Source organism: Prionailurus viverrinus, chromosome D1, assembly GCF_022837055.1.
Source record: "Prionailurus viverrinus isolate Anna chromosome D1, UM_Priviv_1.0, whole genome shotgun sequence".
NCBI lineage: Eukaryota > Metazoa > Chordata > Mammalia > Carnivora > Felidae > Prionailurus > Prionailurus viverrinus.
The window spans coordinates 20,814,043-20,830,302 of record NC_062570.1 but is presented as its reverse complement, the minus strand read 5'-3'; the positions used below and the strand labels follow the sequence as shown (position 1 = coordinate 20,830,302).

Sequence of the window (16,260 nt, the reverse complement as noted above, 5' to 3'; positions counted from 1 at the left end):
CAACATAGTATTGGAAGTCTTAGCCTCTGCAATAAGACAACACAAACAAATAAAAGGCATCCAAACCAGCCAGGAGGAGGTCAAACTTTCGGTCTTCACAGATGACATGATACTCTATATGGAAAACCCAAAAGATTCCACCAAAAACCTACTAGAACTGATCGATGAATTCAGCAAAGTTGCAAGATATAAAATCAATGCACAGAAATCAGTTGCATTCCTATACACCAACAATGAAGCAACAGAAAGAGAAATGAAGGAATTGATCCCATTTATACTTGCACCAAAAACCATAAAATACCTAGGAATAAATCTAACCAAAGAGGTGAAAAATCTATACACTGAAAATTATAGAAAGCTTATGAAAGAAATTGAAGAAGACATACAAAAAAATGGAAAAAGATTCCATGCTCCTGGATAGGAAGAACAAATATTGTTAAAATGTCAATACTACCCAAAGCAATCTACATATTCAATGCGATCCCTATCAAAATAACACCAGCATTCTTCACAGAGCTAGAACAAATAACCCTCAGATTTGTTTGGAATCAGAAAAAAACCCGAATAGCCAAAGCAATCTTGAAAAAGAAAACCAAAGCAGGAGGCATCACAATCCCGGACTTCAAGCTATACTACAAAGCTGTAATCATCAAGACAGTATGGTACTGGCACAAAAACAGACACGCAGACCAATGGAACAGAACAGAGAACCCAGAAATGGACCCACAAACGTATGGCCAACTAATCTTTGACAAAGCAGTAAAGAATATCCCATGGAAAAAAGACAGTCTCCTCAGTAAGTGGTGCTGGGAAAACTAGACAACGACATGTAGAAAAATGAACCTGGCCCACTTTCTTACACCATGCACAAAAATAAACGCGAAATGGATGAAAGACCTAAATGTAAGACAGGAAGCCATCAAAATCCGAGGAGAAAGCAGGCAAAAACCTCTTTGATCTTGGCCACAGCAACTTCTTATTCAACATGTCTCCGGAGGCAAGGGAAACAAAAGCAAAAATGAACTACTGGAACCTCATCAAAATAAAAAGCTCTGCACAGCGAAGGAAACAATCAGCAAAACTAAAAGGCAACTGACAGAATGGGAGAAGATGTTTGCAAATGACATATCAGATAAAGGGTTAGTATCCAAAATCTATAAAGAACGTACCAACTCAACACCCAAAACAATAATCCAGTGAAGAAATGGGCAAAAGTCACGAATAGACACTTCTCCAAAAAAGACATCCAGATGGCGAACCGACACAGGAAAAACTGCTCAACATCACTCATCACCAGGGAAATACAAATCAAAACCACAATGAGATACCACCTCACACCTGTCCGAATGGCTAACATTAACAACTCAGGCAACAACAGATGTTGGTGAGGATATGGAGAAAGAGGATCTCTTTCGCATTGTTGGTGGCAATGCAAGCTGGTGCAGCCACTCTAGAAAACAGTATGGAGGTTCCTCAAAAAACTAAAATTAGAACTACCCTACGACCCAGCAATTGCACTACTAGGTATTTATCCAAGGGATATGGGTGTGCTGTTTCAAAGGGACACATGCACCCCAATGTTTATAACAGCACTATCCACAATAGCCAAAGTGTGGAAGGAGCCCAAATGTCTATAAATGGATGAATGGATAAAGAAGATGTGGTATATATATACAATGGAGTATTACTCGGCAATCAAAAAGAATGAAATCTTGCCATTTGCAATTATGTGGATGGAACTGGAGGGTATTATGCTAAGCAAAATTAGTCAGAGAAAGACAAATATCATATGACTTCACTCATATGAGGACTTTAAGACACAGAACAGATGAACACAAGGGAAGGGAAGCAAAAATAATATTAAAACAGAGAGGGAGACAAAACATAAGAGACTCAAATATGGAGAACAAACAAAGGGCTATTGGAGGGGGGATGGGCTAAATGGGTAACACCTAACAGAGGGTGTGTGTGGGGGGATGGGCTAAATGGGTAAGGGGCATTAAGGAATCTACTCCTGAAATCACTGTTGCACTATATGCTAACTAATTTGGATGTAAATTAAAAAAAAAATAAAATTAACGATTAAAAAAAAAGAATAGAATAGAGAAAATGGAGGAGAAACAATATTCGGAGATACAATGGCTAAACAGAGCATGACTTCTCAGATTCAGGAAGCACACATGTCCTGAGCAGGATAAATACTAAATGTAAACACCAATCAGGGTTGCTTGGGTGGCTCCGTTGGTTGAGTTTCCAACTTCAGCTCAGGTCATGATCTCACGGTTTGTGAGTTCGAGCCCTGCATTGGGCTCTGTGCTGACAGCTCAGAGCCTGGAACATGCTTTGGGTAATGTGTCTCCCCCTCTCTCTGCCCCTCGCCTGCTCACGCTCTGTCTCTCTCTCTCAAAAATAAACATTAAAAAAAAAATCAAACACCAATCATCTTTAAAGTGATAAATGGCAGCCACTGAGATAACCTCCAGCAAATACCATCTGTGTTATATTAGACACGTCTCCCTGCTTCTATTAATATTATATTGCAGTTTGTAGGTAGTGTACTAAGTAAATACAAAGGGGAAAAAAAGAGTAAAAATTGTAAGGGAAGAAACTAAAGAATCATGATTCACACCCAGTATAATTATCTACTGTTGGTTTGAAACCTCCTATGGAGCTTCCCGGGTGCCACCTGAAACCTGCCCCCATACACGGAAGGCAGGGAGAGACTGAAGGAAGACACAGGCCACCCCGGATTGGGAGCTGGCAGGTTGAGTGAGCCAGGGTGCGAACGGAAGGCTTTTCTAGGGCAGCCACAAGATAAGCCTGCCAGAATCTTAAAGGTTTATGTAGAGAGGCCTTAGCTGGGTTCGGACATGTATATTGTCCAGATAGTCTTAACACCACATCCGTGTCCTAAGATGTGGCCTTGGGGCAGCTTCTGGGAGTGGGGAAGGCAACTGGAAGGGACACCCCAAGGAAAGTGGAAGGGGGAGCCCCTGATTGCTGGGGTCCAACTTACAGGTCACCTGGCAGCCACATCCTTTCCATGACCCCCTCTACCACCTACATAGGAAATACAATAGAATCTACAGACAAACCATTAGAGTGAGTGAGAATGTTCCACAAGACTGTTGATACAAATCACAACATAAAAGTATAAAAACCACCTATGGTTCCAGCCACAAAAATTTAGAAAAACATTTAAATATTGAAAACATTGGAAAACATTTCTGTTACAGTAGCAACAGTCTCCAGTACCTGGGAATACATTTGATAAAAATGTGCAAGACCTTTGAGGAGAAAAGCACAAAACTTTACTGAAAGACTTAAGACCTAAATAAATGGAGAATAAAAGCTCGCTGTTGTAAACACGGCAATTGTCTCCTAAATTAGTCTGCAAATTCAATGACATTTCAATCAAAATACCCATTAGATTGTTCAAGGAACTCAATTAGCTGATCTTAAAAGTCACATGGAAGAGCAAAGGGCCAACACTAGTCTAAACCAAGCAATGGCCAGATAGTGAATATTTTAGGCTTTGCAGGCTACACAGGGTCTCTGTTGTATATTGTTCTTTGGTTTTTCTTCTTTGTTCATAACCCTTACAACCGTTCTTAGTTTACGAGCCATAGTTTGCCTATTTCAAAAAAAGAACAATACTTAAGGAAGGTGGCTGGTAGGACTTTTCCTGTCAGATATGAAGATTTCTTATAGAGAAATTAAAGAATTTGTTGATACTGTCTTAAGCATACAGCACAAAGAGAATAAAACAGAGAGCCCCCAAATAGATAAATGTGTACATACAATTTTATATAATATATGACAGAAGTGGCACCACAATCACTTAGGGAAGAATGAACTCTCCAATATATGGTAGAAGTACGATTCCTTATGCATATGGAAAAGAAAGTAAGAGTCCCCATCTCTCACAGTAAACAAAAATAAGTTGTAAGTGGATGTAGAGATGAGATAAAACGTAAAACTTGAACATTCTATTAAGGGAATATAAGACAGTATCTTCATTACACATAGAGAGGAAAAATGGATAATTTTCACGACACTATATCTAAAAATCTTTTGTTCATTACAAGAATCCATAAACAAAGTTTAGAGAGAAACCACGGACTGGGAGAAGATATTTTCAAGACACAAAACCATCAAAGAAAAATCCATGAGAGAGACATCTCAGAAGGAAAGCTGCCAAAGCAGATGAACAGTCTAATTACAGAAGCAGTAATCCAAATAGCCTATAATCTTATGAAAAATGTACATCAGCAGTGATCAGGGAAATAAATATTAAAGCAACTAAATAAATATTAAAGATGGATGTAATTTCACATCCATCAGTTTGGCCAACATTTTAATCTAACAATAAGAAGTCCTGAGATCCATGTGGATAAATGGGAAGATTCACACACTGCTAGTGGAGGGAAAAAATAAAAACACCTATTATTCTAGTTCCCTATGAAAGGACCATTCTAGTTTTCTCTTGGGACACACAGGAAGAAGGAAACGCAGAGCTATTCTATAGATGTCCTTGTTCCTGTGCCCTTGTTCTTTCCCTTTTCTTGTGTTCCCACCCCTGGGTACTAAAGTATTGATTCTCTCCCCCCATCTGCCCTCCTCCAGGTCTGACTACCTTGCCATCCCATCAGAGAACAAAGAGAACTCTGCGGTACCAGTGGAGGAATAGAAGGGTGTGACTGAGGTGATGTACAGGGAAGGGCAGGCGAAGGTGGATAAGGATGGCAGCTTGTACAAGTGACTTGGTCACCCACACCCAAGTGACTTTAAATTTGACCCCGTAGATTTCTACCCTACCCAGAGTTCCCACCCTCGGGGTACTTCTTAAAGTCGATATCCAGGTCACAAAGCTCTGTGTGACGTCAAGCCCTTCAGAAAGTGAATTGCTTTGGCCTGAGCAATGTGAACTTCTTACCCACAGTGACAAAAAGTAGTCCCCCCACTCCCTCCTTTGTAAGGATTGTGGATTTGGTCAGTGTCTTTGGCTTGCCTGGACTGGGCCAGGCTGGAAATTCTCAGTGAGTTGTTTTATTGTTGGTAGGTGGGCTGAACACTGAGGGACTGGATATTCCAGGTTCAGCGATGTTAACAGCATCAGGAGGGTGCCCCAGGGGCCAGATCACTTCCCTTCATGTATCCATCCTTCTATTCATTCATCATGCATCCGCTCACCTCTGAACTTTCACCTCTGACTTCTAACTCCATCAGACCTCTACACACCATAAGACTTGGCCAGTACTGAGGAGTAAACATTTCTACACGGACTGAACCTCACCCTGTTCCAGCTTTCAAGCAAGGAGCTCCCATGCCAAGTGGATTTCCCTGTGCTCCAAATGACTTTGTACAAATGCTGAAGATGGCACACCCCTCTGTCCCTAACTGGTTGGAACTGGCTCATTCTTCTTTGTTGCAAGTGAATGGATGTCTTAATGGAAGGAAGAATGATTAATTTGGTTAAAGCAGGAGCATCATGAAGTGGGGTTCCTTGAAATCAGTCCCTCCACCCCCACCCCCCACCAAGTTCCTGGCCCACTTGACTAGAGCATCAGAGCAAAGCATGCCTTTCTAGGATCTTCAGTGATAGATTTTAGAAAGTTTAAGCATGGACCAAGATGTTCTCTGGAACTTGGTACTCTGGGGCTAGATCCCAATAGGTCTCTAAGGACTAGGTTGGCCTCAGCCCTTCAAGAAGCCAAAGACAGAAGTGGCCCTTAAAAGTCATGCAACATGTTCATCACCCTATTAGGGTAATGTATGTGTGCCTTCCAAGTGGAGCACACCATCTGAGATGGCTGGGAAGCATTATATTCTTGTGGGCATTGAAATGGAAATTTCTAAATTCTTTTCCTCAAAATTCCTGTAGATCAGTATTATCCCTCCTTTTACAGGAGGCAACTGAGACTCAGGGCTCAACTAAGAGATTTCAGAGGATAAACTGGAACATAGTAAGCCTTAGGCGCTTCCCACTTGACACTTTCAGAGATGGGATAATTTTGGTTTCAAAAAGACCTTGAAACTGAGTTTGGCTACAGCCATGCCTCTTTCACAAGCACAGGGGTGGACTGTCTGGCTGAGGTTAACTCTGATAGACCCACACACCTGGAAACTAGCCAAAAGGCAGAGAGGAGGACATGGGGTAGACATGAAGAGTTTCCTCAGTGAAAAGATTTGTGACTCTGAAAAATCCTCCAGAGACTGCATCTGGGAATATTTAAACTAAGAAACGTGCTTTTTAGTCTGAGAAGGATGATGAGAGAATGAGTGAAGTGATAGGGGCAGGATGGGCTAGGTGAATCCATGATGTCTAGTTGTTGAGGGTTTCTTTCCTTTCTAGATTTTGGGAGAGCACAGGGACACTGGAAAACTTTCAGTCAGTATCTCGTTTCGTTTTCAGTGACTGGTCCAAATGTGATGTGCTTCAGCACCTAGTGACCGAGGGGAAGGCTGCTTCATGGGTTCTGAGAACATGCAAGTGGCTGGGACTCAATGACAGGTGTCCCTCAGATCTGGGGGAATTCATGAAGAAAGATCACACTCCTCTGTCTTTGGGCCTCACCCGACGAACTCATTTTTTTTCCAACTCTTCCATTCTTGGGGAAGTACTTGACACAAGTCCTTGTTCACACGTTCAAGAGTCCAATTTTATTGAAGAAAATACTTGCAGTAAACTTACGGCCTTTCTCATTGGTAACTTTGCACATGATTCCTCTGAAATCGGGGACAGAATATAGATCATTTTTCGTACTTTATAGAGAATAGGCGTGGATTACTGTGCGGTTCTCCTGATCCCGTGGCTGGTGGATGGCTAAGCTTTCAGTAGGAGCGAGTTACTTCCTATCACTCCACCTTCCTCTTGCTTCCAGTAGACAATGCATCTAAGCATCGGACTCAAAATCAAGTCATATGCATGATGGCTGCCTTTTTGTTTTCTTTTTAAAAAGCCCACCCCAGATATTTCCTGAGTGGTATTTAATGAACTGAATGGCACCTCCCATCTCCCCCCCACCCCCCGCCCTTATTTACGTTTTACAGGTAATCTTTTTTTTTTTTCTTAACTTCTCAACACTTCTCATTCTCAATTCTGTCATTAGAGCAATATGGTTTACAAAGTGCTTTCGTTTCTGTTACCTTAGCTCTCCACAGCTAGCCCTGTGGGGTGGGTATTACTGATACCCACATCACAAGTGAGCAAGCACACTGAGGCTGCTGGAGGCTAAGAAGCTTTACCACATGCTAAGGTCATACAGCCAGTAAGTGGAGAGCTCGGTTCCTTTTTCCACTTTGATCACAGCTGCATCGTTTCCTCTCATTGATGAGCTTTTGCCTCACCTTTGCCTCTCCTGCTTGTCCTGAGATGTCTGATGTCTTCTCTCACCCCTAGTGCCACCCGACGGCTCCTCTACCGCTTTGCTTCTTAGCCAGTGCTCCTAATGTGCTTTGAGAGTCTATCTCGTTTTGGTTTTCTCTTTCTAGTTGGTTTCCACGTCACTCTTTCTCCCTTAGCGTAATTCAACTCCTTCTTGGGAGACTTGATCAGGACTACAGAACTAAGGGTAGTGTGACCCCCAACCTGCTTCAAATCCTCCCTGCTCCCCATATTCCTAGAGGACCCAGACCAAATGTGCATTGCTCTGGAAACTTCATCTGGCATGCTGTTCCTATAAAGGGCTTAGAAATGTTCTCAAGGGCTATTATCACTTTAGGAACCCCATCTGTTATCTTGGTGCTGGATATTTTCCATGACCAATCCTCATTAACACAATTCACTAAAGACCAGGCCAGGCTTGGGTCTTATTTTCCTTTTCCTACTGCTTAACAGCCAAGAACTTGACCCTGCTCAAATCAGTTGGCACTGTATACACCCTGTCCTACTGACCTTTACTGCTAGCTCAGTCTCATATCACAGCCCTGACTCCTGTGTGGACATACTATGACAGACACTGCCTGTACCTACTCCCACCTTTATTTTGTTTGTTTAAAAGCATTTTCCCTTATTTTCTCCATCCCCCAACATCCACACACCCAGATTTCTCTTTGAGTTTCTGGTTTCTCCTTCGACGCCCGACTAGATGTTAGTAGGAAAGGAATTTTTCAAAGCAGGAACATGCTGGATACATGTGTATAGCAACGAATGGTTAAGAGAAGAGACAGTAGCTCCCTCCTCTTCCTAGGAAACTACTAGATCAAAAAGGAAAGTACACCCAACTCAGAATCTGTGAACCTGACATCAGTCAGAGGGGAAAGGGTGTGTAACTGGCATCTTTGTAGGAAAAAGCAAAAGTTGGACACATTTCAGAATAGATCTTGGTTCTCCTTTCCCAAATTAACAAAGAAATAGAAAAGTACAGTAAAATGAAGCCTTCCTCACCCCTCCTTTTATAAATGAAAGATCCCTAAGTCAGTGAATTCACCTAGTCACTGTGAGTGTATCTGAGTAGTACTGTGTTCATCCTCCAATCATCCATCCATTCTGCATTTCAGCACCACTCTGCCTGGAGCACCAATCTAGAGCCTCAGTGTGCCCCGTGGTCTTAGGTCTGAAAAATACCATCATCCAAACTTGTCCTAATCTCTGAAACTCCACCATAGCAGAGAACTCATGTTGAGTTATCTTACTTGAGTTTAGTAGGACCCAGTAGATAAGTACGTGCAGCAAGTCTGAGTCGTAGTAATCAAACTCAATCCCGATCACAGCCCAGATAAGCCTCAACACTGGTAATACGTCTCCCTTACAGACCCCGAGTCACCATTAGGCAAGAGCTGCATCTGATGTCAGCGTGTGTGATGGGGAGGGAGGCCACGGAAGCACCGTGCTTGTAGGTTTGGGAAACACCATCAGATACCATTAGTAAACTCCTGAGGTCTTTCAACTGCTGGATCTCCTTACCACATTGTCACCTTCATAGTGCTTTTTCTTCATTTTCCACAGCCAATCTTTTTCTGAACTCTAGCAATGTTGTTCCTGATCACCCAAGCTCTCGACAACCTAATGGCAGTATGTAGTGTTTTTCAGGAAATACCCTGTTCGTGTCAATAAAGTGTCTCTACACACAGCTTGCTCTGGTTTTCCTCTACAATGTGCGTCTGCCACGAATACTATGGCCTCGACCTCCCCCTCCAGCCTGCATCAATTCCTGAACTCACCATCAGTGGACATTTTCCCAGGCGATGAAAAATGCATTTAACAGTCTGAATTAAACACCATAAATGTGTGATCTAGCTGCTCTTTCCCTCTTCTCCTCCCCCCCCCCCCCCAAATAAAAGAGTCAATAGTCCTCTCCTGCCTGACAACAAGAAAGTTTCCCACCAGGTGGCAAGGGGCTAACTCCCTTACCGGTCTAGGTTAAGGAAATAGAGCAAAGCTGTCTCTCAATGTCCACCTTCCTGGAAATGCCAAGGCACAAAAGGGAAAAGTTACATAAGAAGTTGTTGTTGGGATTCAGTCTACCATATGCTCCTATAATAATAGTACTGGTTAATAATGGAATAAAAATTATCTCAGTATGGTACCAGGCACTATACTAAGAAACACACACACACACACACACACACACACACACACACACACAGTTTTATATTATCTCTAAACAACTGAGGCTTGGAATAACGGCTGGGGACCAAGGTCACACAGCTGATAAACAGTGATGCTAAAATCTCTACTCAGGTATGATTCCAAAACTCATCCATTCAACTTTATCAGGCTGCCTCCCTCCCCAGGAAAGGGTGTCCTAGATGTTGGGTGGATGGCTGTGCATATATGTATCAGCATGCCTATACACACATGTCTTTGGACCTTGCCCTCATCACATCTGGGAGAACCGAAAACATTTGGGACAATGAGTGCTGATGAGTCCAGCAATAAACACACAGACCATTTATTATTTGTAGTTCAATACTTTTTCTTTTAATTCATACTGTACTTCCATGGCTCTAGCTACTTTACATTAAGATTTGGCTGGGAAGCCGTGTATGGTTTCTAGGTAATAGCAGTTAAGTTTTCAGACCTTGCGCACAGCGCCAGGCAAAGTACAGTTATAGATCCAAATACAGATGGCCAGACAACTCGACTGCAATCAACCTGTGTTCTTTCCCATATATGGCCCAGTGCAGGTGTTGGGGGCTGCTCCCTCTGCCTCACCCCACTCCACCCCTTGTCAGGATTATCCAGGGGCCACTATGGCCTCTGACCCATCCTCCCCACCTTGAAGTCTAGGCTGAGTGGGGGGAAAAGCACCATGGGTTTGGGAAGATGATCTGGTCCATGCAGAGAGTGGTCTGGCCCTAGAGTGCAGGATAGGGACATGTGGGGAGCCACACACTACCGTTGGCAAATATGGTTGCTTTTGTTACGCGATCTCAGCACGTGGCATCCAAGCCCAGGGCCAACTCCCCAGACAGCCAGCTGTCTTGCCTGGAGCAGAGGCCGCCATTTTGCTTCTGCAGCGTCTCACTGTGTCGAGGGAAGCAAGGGGGCCAAGGGGCAGAGATGACAATATTCTTTATGCTTTCACATGTCGGGTAGATCGTCTGGCATCAGCTCCTCTTGGCAGGCAAGGTGCTTCTCGCCAGCAGCCAAGGCTCCAATCCAGGCTCCCAGGCCTGCTGAGGACCTCAAGTCACAACAGAAAACAATGCCCAAGACCCCTGAGCTGTCGTACAGAATACTGAGACAGGGAGCTGGCTGGGCCCATTGCAGCCATGGCTGGAGCAGGAGTGAGGTAACAAGGCTGGGCAGAGAGGTGGGGAGGGAGCTCTCTACACCTTGTGCAAATCCCTACTCCACATCAGGGAAGCAGGGGCGTTAAAAAGACGGCCTTCCAGAAAATCGCTCCACTCGGACCCAAAACGCATCTTCTGGAAGAAAACATAGAGGTGGAGGGAGTGGGGATAGCCTGCTGGAGGCTGGGGGACAAGGGTCAAGGATGTCAAGTGGTGGATGGGATGATTGTCCCACAGCCTAGAGACAAAGGGTGGGGGAGGAGAGAGTCAGGAAGCCAGGTTCTCAAGTTTCCGACTAGAGTGGGGAGGTGGGGTCCGGGGGTGTGGGGAGGGAGACCACAGCCCTGCCACCTGGGGGCCCTAGAGAGGAAGGGCTGGCTTTGGCTGCCCTGCAGAGCTAAAGCAACAGCACAGTATGGCACAGAAAGCATCCTTCTGGGACCACAAATAGTCTAGAAAGAGTCTTCCCCTAGTCCTTTCTGCAAGATTTCACCCTAGAAATGCTGTCCACAAATGATTTAGACATGGTTCAAGCATGGATCAGGGAGAGGGACACAGAGGGAAGCCATTTCTAGCAAAGCATTCCTCTTTGAGGTTTCTTGATCCCCCTCCCCCTTCCTAAAATCCCAGATTCTTAGGGTCAGTGCTCTAAAGCAACCCAAGGATTTTAGCCAAAGGTTCACAATTAATCTAAAACCCAACAAGGTTTGAATTGAGCCAAAAGAGAAGTGCTAGAGCCAGGAATGGCTTCTCTCCAGTGTTTCTTCTAGCAAGGAGGAGGAAGGATGGACAGATGAAAGGCTTTATAGCCTAGAGACAAAAGATGAGCTCAATCCAAGATGGTGCCATTCTTGCCATTATCCTCCTCCCAACTTAGAGAAAGTCCCTTCCCAAAGACTAAGCCAACAAAGGAAGAACCACCCTCCTAGGTTAATACTGGGAAATACGACAAACCTGATCTCCCCTTCCCTACCTCACTAGGCCTCCCTAGTCCTGCCAGCCCATAAAGAAGAAAGTTAACTACCCTGGATTTCTTGGGAGCCCTGATGCTGTCCTATTACCCCTCTAAACACCAGGGAAGCTCTAGCCCAGACGCTTGTTCTCTTCTGGCAGAGCACCTTCCACGTTTGAGAAAGCCCTGCCTTGTCAGTCTCTGACCCAGCCTCCAAGACAATGCTCAGCTAGAACCTATCTTCGAGACAGTCTAGCCTACCCCCCTTCCTGTTACAAACGAGGATACTTATGTTCAGAAAGGGGAAGGGACTTGTCTAAGAGCAGAGCCAGGCCTCGGGCCCAGGTCTTCTGACTCAGCCCAGTGCCCTTACAGACAGCTTCAGGTTGCCGGTCTTGTTGTCCCTGTGCCAGGGAGGTGGACGGGGGACGGACGAGTTGTAGACACGAGTGGATTCTCCAAGGCCAATCTTAATCCCTTCAAGTACACTGCAGTTGGAAGTATAGACCCAGTAGTTGTTTGCCACCTGGTTAGAAACTTTGCAAAATCTTTGAGCGCAAGCTCTCAATTGTTACGACAGAAATCCTCACATAAAGACTCCTATGTGACCAGAATTCTTACATGAACAAAAACAAAGCACTGGCTGGAAGATGAATCCCTTTTCTTTGACAGGCTATTGAATAAGCGGGGGGGAGGGAGGGGGGAAGCTTTAGTTTGGGAGTCAACAGAGGTGCTGAGCTTTCTCCTGGTTTGAAGGTTTAAAACGTTATTATATCAGAGAGTGCCCACCCGAGAGATCATGATTCCTAGGAAAGAGGCAGGTGGAGGGACGTTCCCTGTGTGTAGACTCTGTCTCCCAGGCTCACACCCCCAGAAACCATGATGATTCCTTGGACATACTAAATGCGTCCCTCCCTGTTACCTACTCCTCCCTGGAATGGCTGAAGAGGTAAAGCAAAAGCTGAGCAACTCTGCGTAGCCAGGCCCACTTGTATTACTTTACTGCCGGCAGAGAACCCTTTGTAAGTCACCCCAAAGGTCCCACCATGGGACCTTCAACAATTGAATGGATTTAGATAAATAATTGTACATGGATTAAGTTAGAGAATTTACCATTTTTGCTTTCAAAAGTTTCTGAGAGTAATTTTGGCTTCTGGCCACTGCACCAGGAAAATTTCTAGCAGTCTGCACTATTCCTCCTTTGGCCCAGGGCCCACGAGCCCTGACCCTCACCAGGGTGTCTCCCATTCAAAGCCCCGGACAAGAGTGAGTGGTGACCCACTGACCCGTGGGCCTATGCACCCTTCCCAAGGATTATGTTCAACTCCATCCCTCACATCTCCTTTTCTAGAGGAGGGATATCAATTCTAGCTGATTCTGTGGAGCCTTCTCAGCCTACTCCCCTGGGGCATGTATTCCTGCTCTTAGGGCAATAATAAGGCCATATTCTCAGACTAAAAAGTCAAAAACTTGTCTTTGATTATAAAAGTGGGATGCTCCGGCCATTCCAAGAGAAGAACACAACTTGCCCTTCTTTTGGGCCACATCAGTGAGAAGCCCTGCGTTTCTTCTGTCCCTCACATCAAGAGGCCCACTAGAATAATGAGCAATCTAAAAGAACTTTCCTTGCCAAACTGGTACAATCCTTTCCTGACTGAGCACTGTGAGCTCTGCCTGGGGCTGGCAGGATCCCTCTGGTCATTATATGTTAGAATAGCAGTTAGTGAATAAAAAATGGTAATCGTGGCTACAAGGGCCCAACGAGGTCAGAAAGAGGTCATTATCTGAATCCTAGTGAACCAACTCCTAGTGTGCACGAATCCTAGTGAACCAACTCCAAAATGGATCTGGATGACTCACTTTCTCCTCCCTAGTGCTCTCATACCTCCCTGGGGCCAGAGACCAGAGAAGGCTTTGCCCCCTTTACCAGAATTCTCCTAAGTCTTAGAAACAGGATTTGGAATGGCCTCCAAAGGGCAGAGACTCAATCAGGCCTTTTCCTTCACAAATGCACGCACGTTTCCCAAATGTATTCCTTCCAAAAGCCTAGGTCTCCTTCCTTGTGCAGAAGGTCTCCGGTGTCTCCCTTGACTAAAGTTGGCTCTTCTCTTAGAGTAAACGATGCTGGCAGCCAAGTGAGCACTCACCAAGTTGCTCACTACTTACACAGCGTTCCGTATGAACCCACAATATGTACAATGTGAGGGCACTCACTCTCCCAAACCCCGGACGTCCCTAGGGCACCCTGGATGGTCCCGGAAATCAAATGGACAGCTCAAAACGAAGGAATTAGAGCCACAGGCCCTCCTTGCTTATAACCACTTAAAAAGGGGTTTAACAAGATCAAAAATGCTCCATCCTGGCTAATAAACAATGTGTGCTCTTAGGGCACAGAGAAAAAATAGGGCTTTAGGCACTAAAAAGTGACACTTCACCCAGATCCAGCCTGGGAGAAGACCAGAGAGAAGGGGGGTGGGAAGGTCAGAAATTCCCAGCCCTTATTGGGTCCACACCCTACACGGGTTAGGGGAAGGTGCAGGGGTGATGGAGGAGAACACCGTTAGGTACACAAGTCCCCAGGGGAGCCTTCAGCTACAAAGCCCAATCACGCAGGCACAGCCTTCCCAGCCCTCCAACCCCCAACCGGGCTGGGGGCGTGGCGTCCACAGAAAGGGGCGTGGCCTCAGGTGGCAGACTTTTGATTGGGCTCCTGCCCTGGATGCTTCCTGTTCACAAGAGAGCACCTGGGGAAGCGCGGAGGGGGGGGGGGGGGGGGGGGGGGGGAGATTCTCGTTTATTTTGGAGACAAATCAAAAGAGGACTGGGGAATGAAGCACCTTAAGCAATGCCCCCTTGAGACTTCGAGACCCCAGGGTCTTCACAGGCATAACTTTGGCTCAACAACATTTCCCTTCTCAGAGCCAAGGACGGCCAGTGAGGGAAAGGGTTGGGGGTGGGGGAAGGGATGGGGAGGAGGAGGATCAGGGGAGGTCGGTGCTGAGAGGTGGTCCCTGCCCTCCTCGGCCCCTCGGCCCGGCCAGCACAGGAGGCCGTCCGGCTCCTTCTCCCTGGTACATAGGCATTATCTCTTTTTAAAATCTGTATATAATATATATATATTTATATTCTTTATATATATATATTTATATATATATATTTATATGGTCTATGTACACGTATTGCACAGGCCTCTTGCAGCCACCCCTGCTCCTGCCTGGTCAGTGATAGCGGTTCCTCTTCTCTTCACTTCCTGATGTGTAGTCGCGGGACCTGATGCCGTTCTGAAGATTGATGAGAGAGTCCTTCATCTGGAAGACAGGGAACCCCACCCAGCTACGGGTTTGCACCCCCAGTGGGCTTCTTTGTCCAGCAGCACCCACCACGCCCACCTAGGGCAAGTCCCCTATCATGCCAGCAAGTTCAAGGGAGCCGGGCTCCTAAGACAAGGTTAGAGGACATTGTCTCAGGCAGAAAGGGGACAGCCGGTCAGTGATTTGTAGTCCTTGTGTTGCTGAATGAAGAATTCTCTCAGGGTTAGGGCATGTGGGTGGCTCAGTCAGTTAAGCATCCGACTAGTTGGTTTCAGCTCAGGTCATGATCTCATGGTTTGCGGGTTCAAGCCCTTTCCGTACTGACAGTGTGGAGCCTGCTTGGGATTCTCTCTCTCCCTCTCTCTCTCTGCCCCTCCCCTGCTCGCTTTGTCGCTCTCTCTCAAAAAATAAATTAAAAAAAAAAGAATTCCCTCAAGGTGCCTGGGTGGCTCAGTGGGTTAAGCATCCGACTTTGGCTCAGGTCGTGATCTCACAGTTCGTGAGTTCGAGCCCTGCGGGCTCTTGTGCTGACAGCTTGGAGCCTGCAGCCTGCTTCAGATTCTGGGTCTCCTTCTCTCTCTATTCTTCATGCTCTGTCTCTCTCTCTCCTCTCAAAAATAAACATTAAAAAAATTAAAAAAAAAAATCCCTCAAAGCATTCAATTGCTCTAAGGAACCACACTAGGCTGTCTTATACTCATTGGATTTGGTTTCCCCATTGACCCTAACACTCGGTATTTCTACCTTTGTACGTTTTGCCACGTTGTTCCCCCTGCCTAGGACTCGTCTCTCTTGCTCATTCCAGTCTCACCCATTGTAAGACCCAGAACAAATCCAAACTTTCTCTGGTGCATAATCCTCTTTCTTATTCCTGGCCACCTGGAAAGCACTCACTAGGACTCTGCAGTGGACTCCTCTGTAATCGCTTTGTTTCATGTGTGTCTGGACAGCATATACACCCCGCATGTCAAGCAGAGAATGGACAACTGAGTAGGCTTCTAGGTGTACCCATATCACGGAATTAACCTTGACTGAATTTCTTCCTCTTAACCTCCTTTAAGAAACAGGCACACTAATATGGTTAGCTCAGTGGCAGAACCCAACTGGCTCGTCCTACCACGACACATTTCGATACGGTCCCTGAATAAGCCGCTCTGTGACAACACAATGCAATTAACATTTCGTGGCACACGGTCATGGATTTTCCGATCCTCTGATCTCTGCCTAATCTACAGCTTTCTTCTCTCCGGTTCTTCT

The 16,260-nt window shown here is 45.5% G+C and overlaps 2 protein-coding genes across 11 annotated transcripts in view; one reads left to right on the top strand and one right to left on the bottom strand.

Moving 5' to 3' along the window:
* Positions 1–9,062, top strand: part of SCN3B (sodium voltage-gated channel beta subunit 3) — a 30,255-nt gene extending 21,193 nt beyond the window's left edge. Inside the window, exons 5-6 of one of the 2 annotated variants that reach the window (XM_047824293.1) lie at positions 4,627–4,705; positions 5,230–9,062. In XM_047824293.1, the coding sequence (XP_047680249.1) occupies positions 4,627–4,690 (64 nt within the window). In that variant the 3' untranslated portion in view covers positions 4,691–4,705; positions 5,230–9,062. Of the gene's footprint in view, positions 1–4,626 lie in introns of both variants that reach the window. The other variant, XM_047824292.1, reaches the window with a different exon arrangement.
* Positions 9,063–9,935: 873 nt separating this feature from the next.
* The window catches only part of GRAMD1B (GRAM domain containing 1B), a 246,578-nt gene continuing 240,253 nt past the window's right edge, over positions 9,936–16,260 (bottom strand). For all 9 annotated transcript variants that reach the window (XM_047877602.1, XM_047877598.1, XM_047877599.1 and 6 more), the window contains one exon: positions 9,936–15,000. In XM_047877602.1, coding sequence (XP_047733558.1) covers positions 14,911–15,000 — 90 coding nt within the window. In that variant the 3' untranslated portion in view covers positions 9,936–14,910. The remainder of the gene's footprint in view (positions 15,001–16,260) is intronic.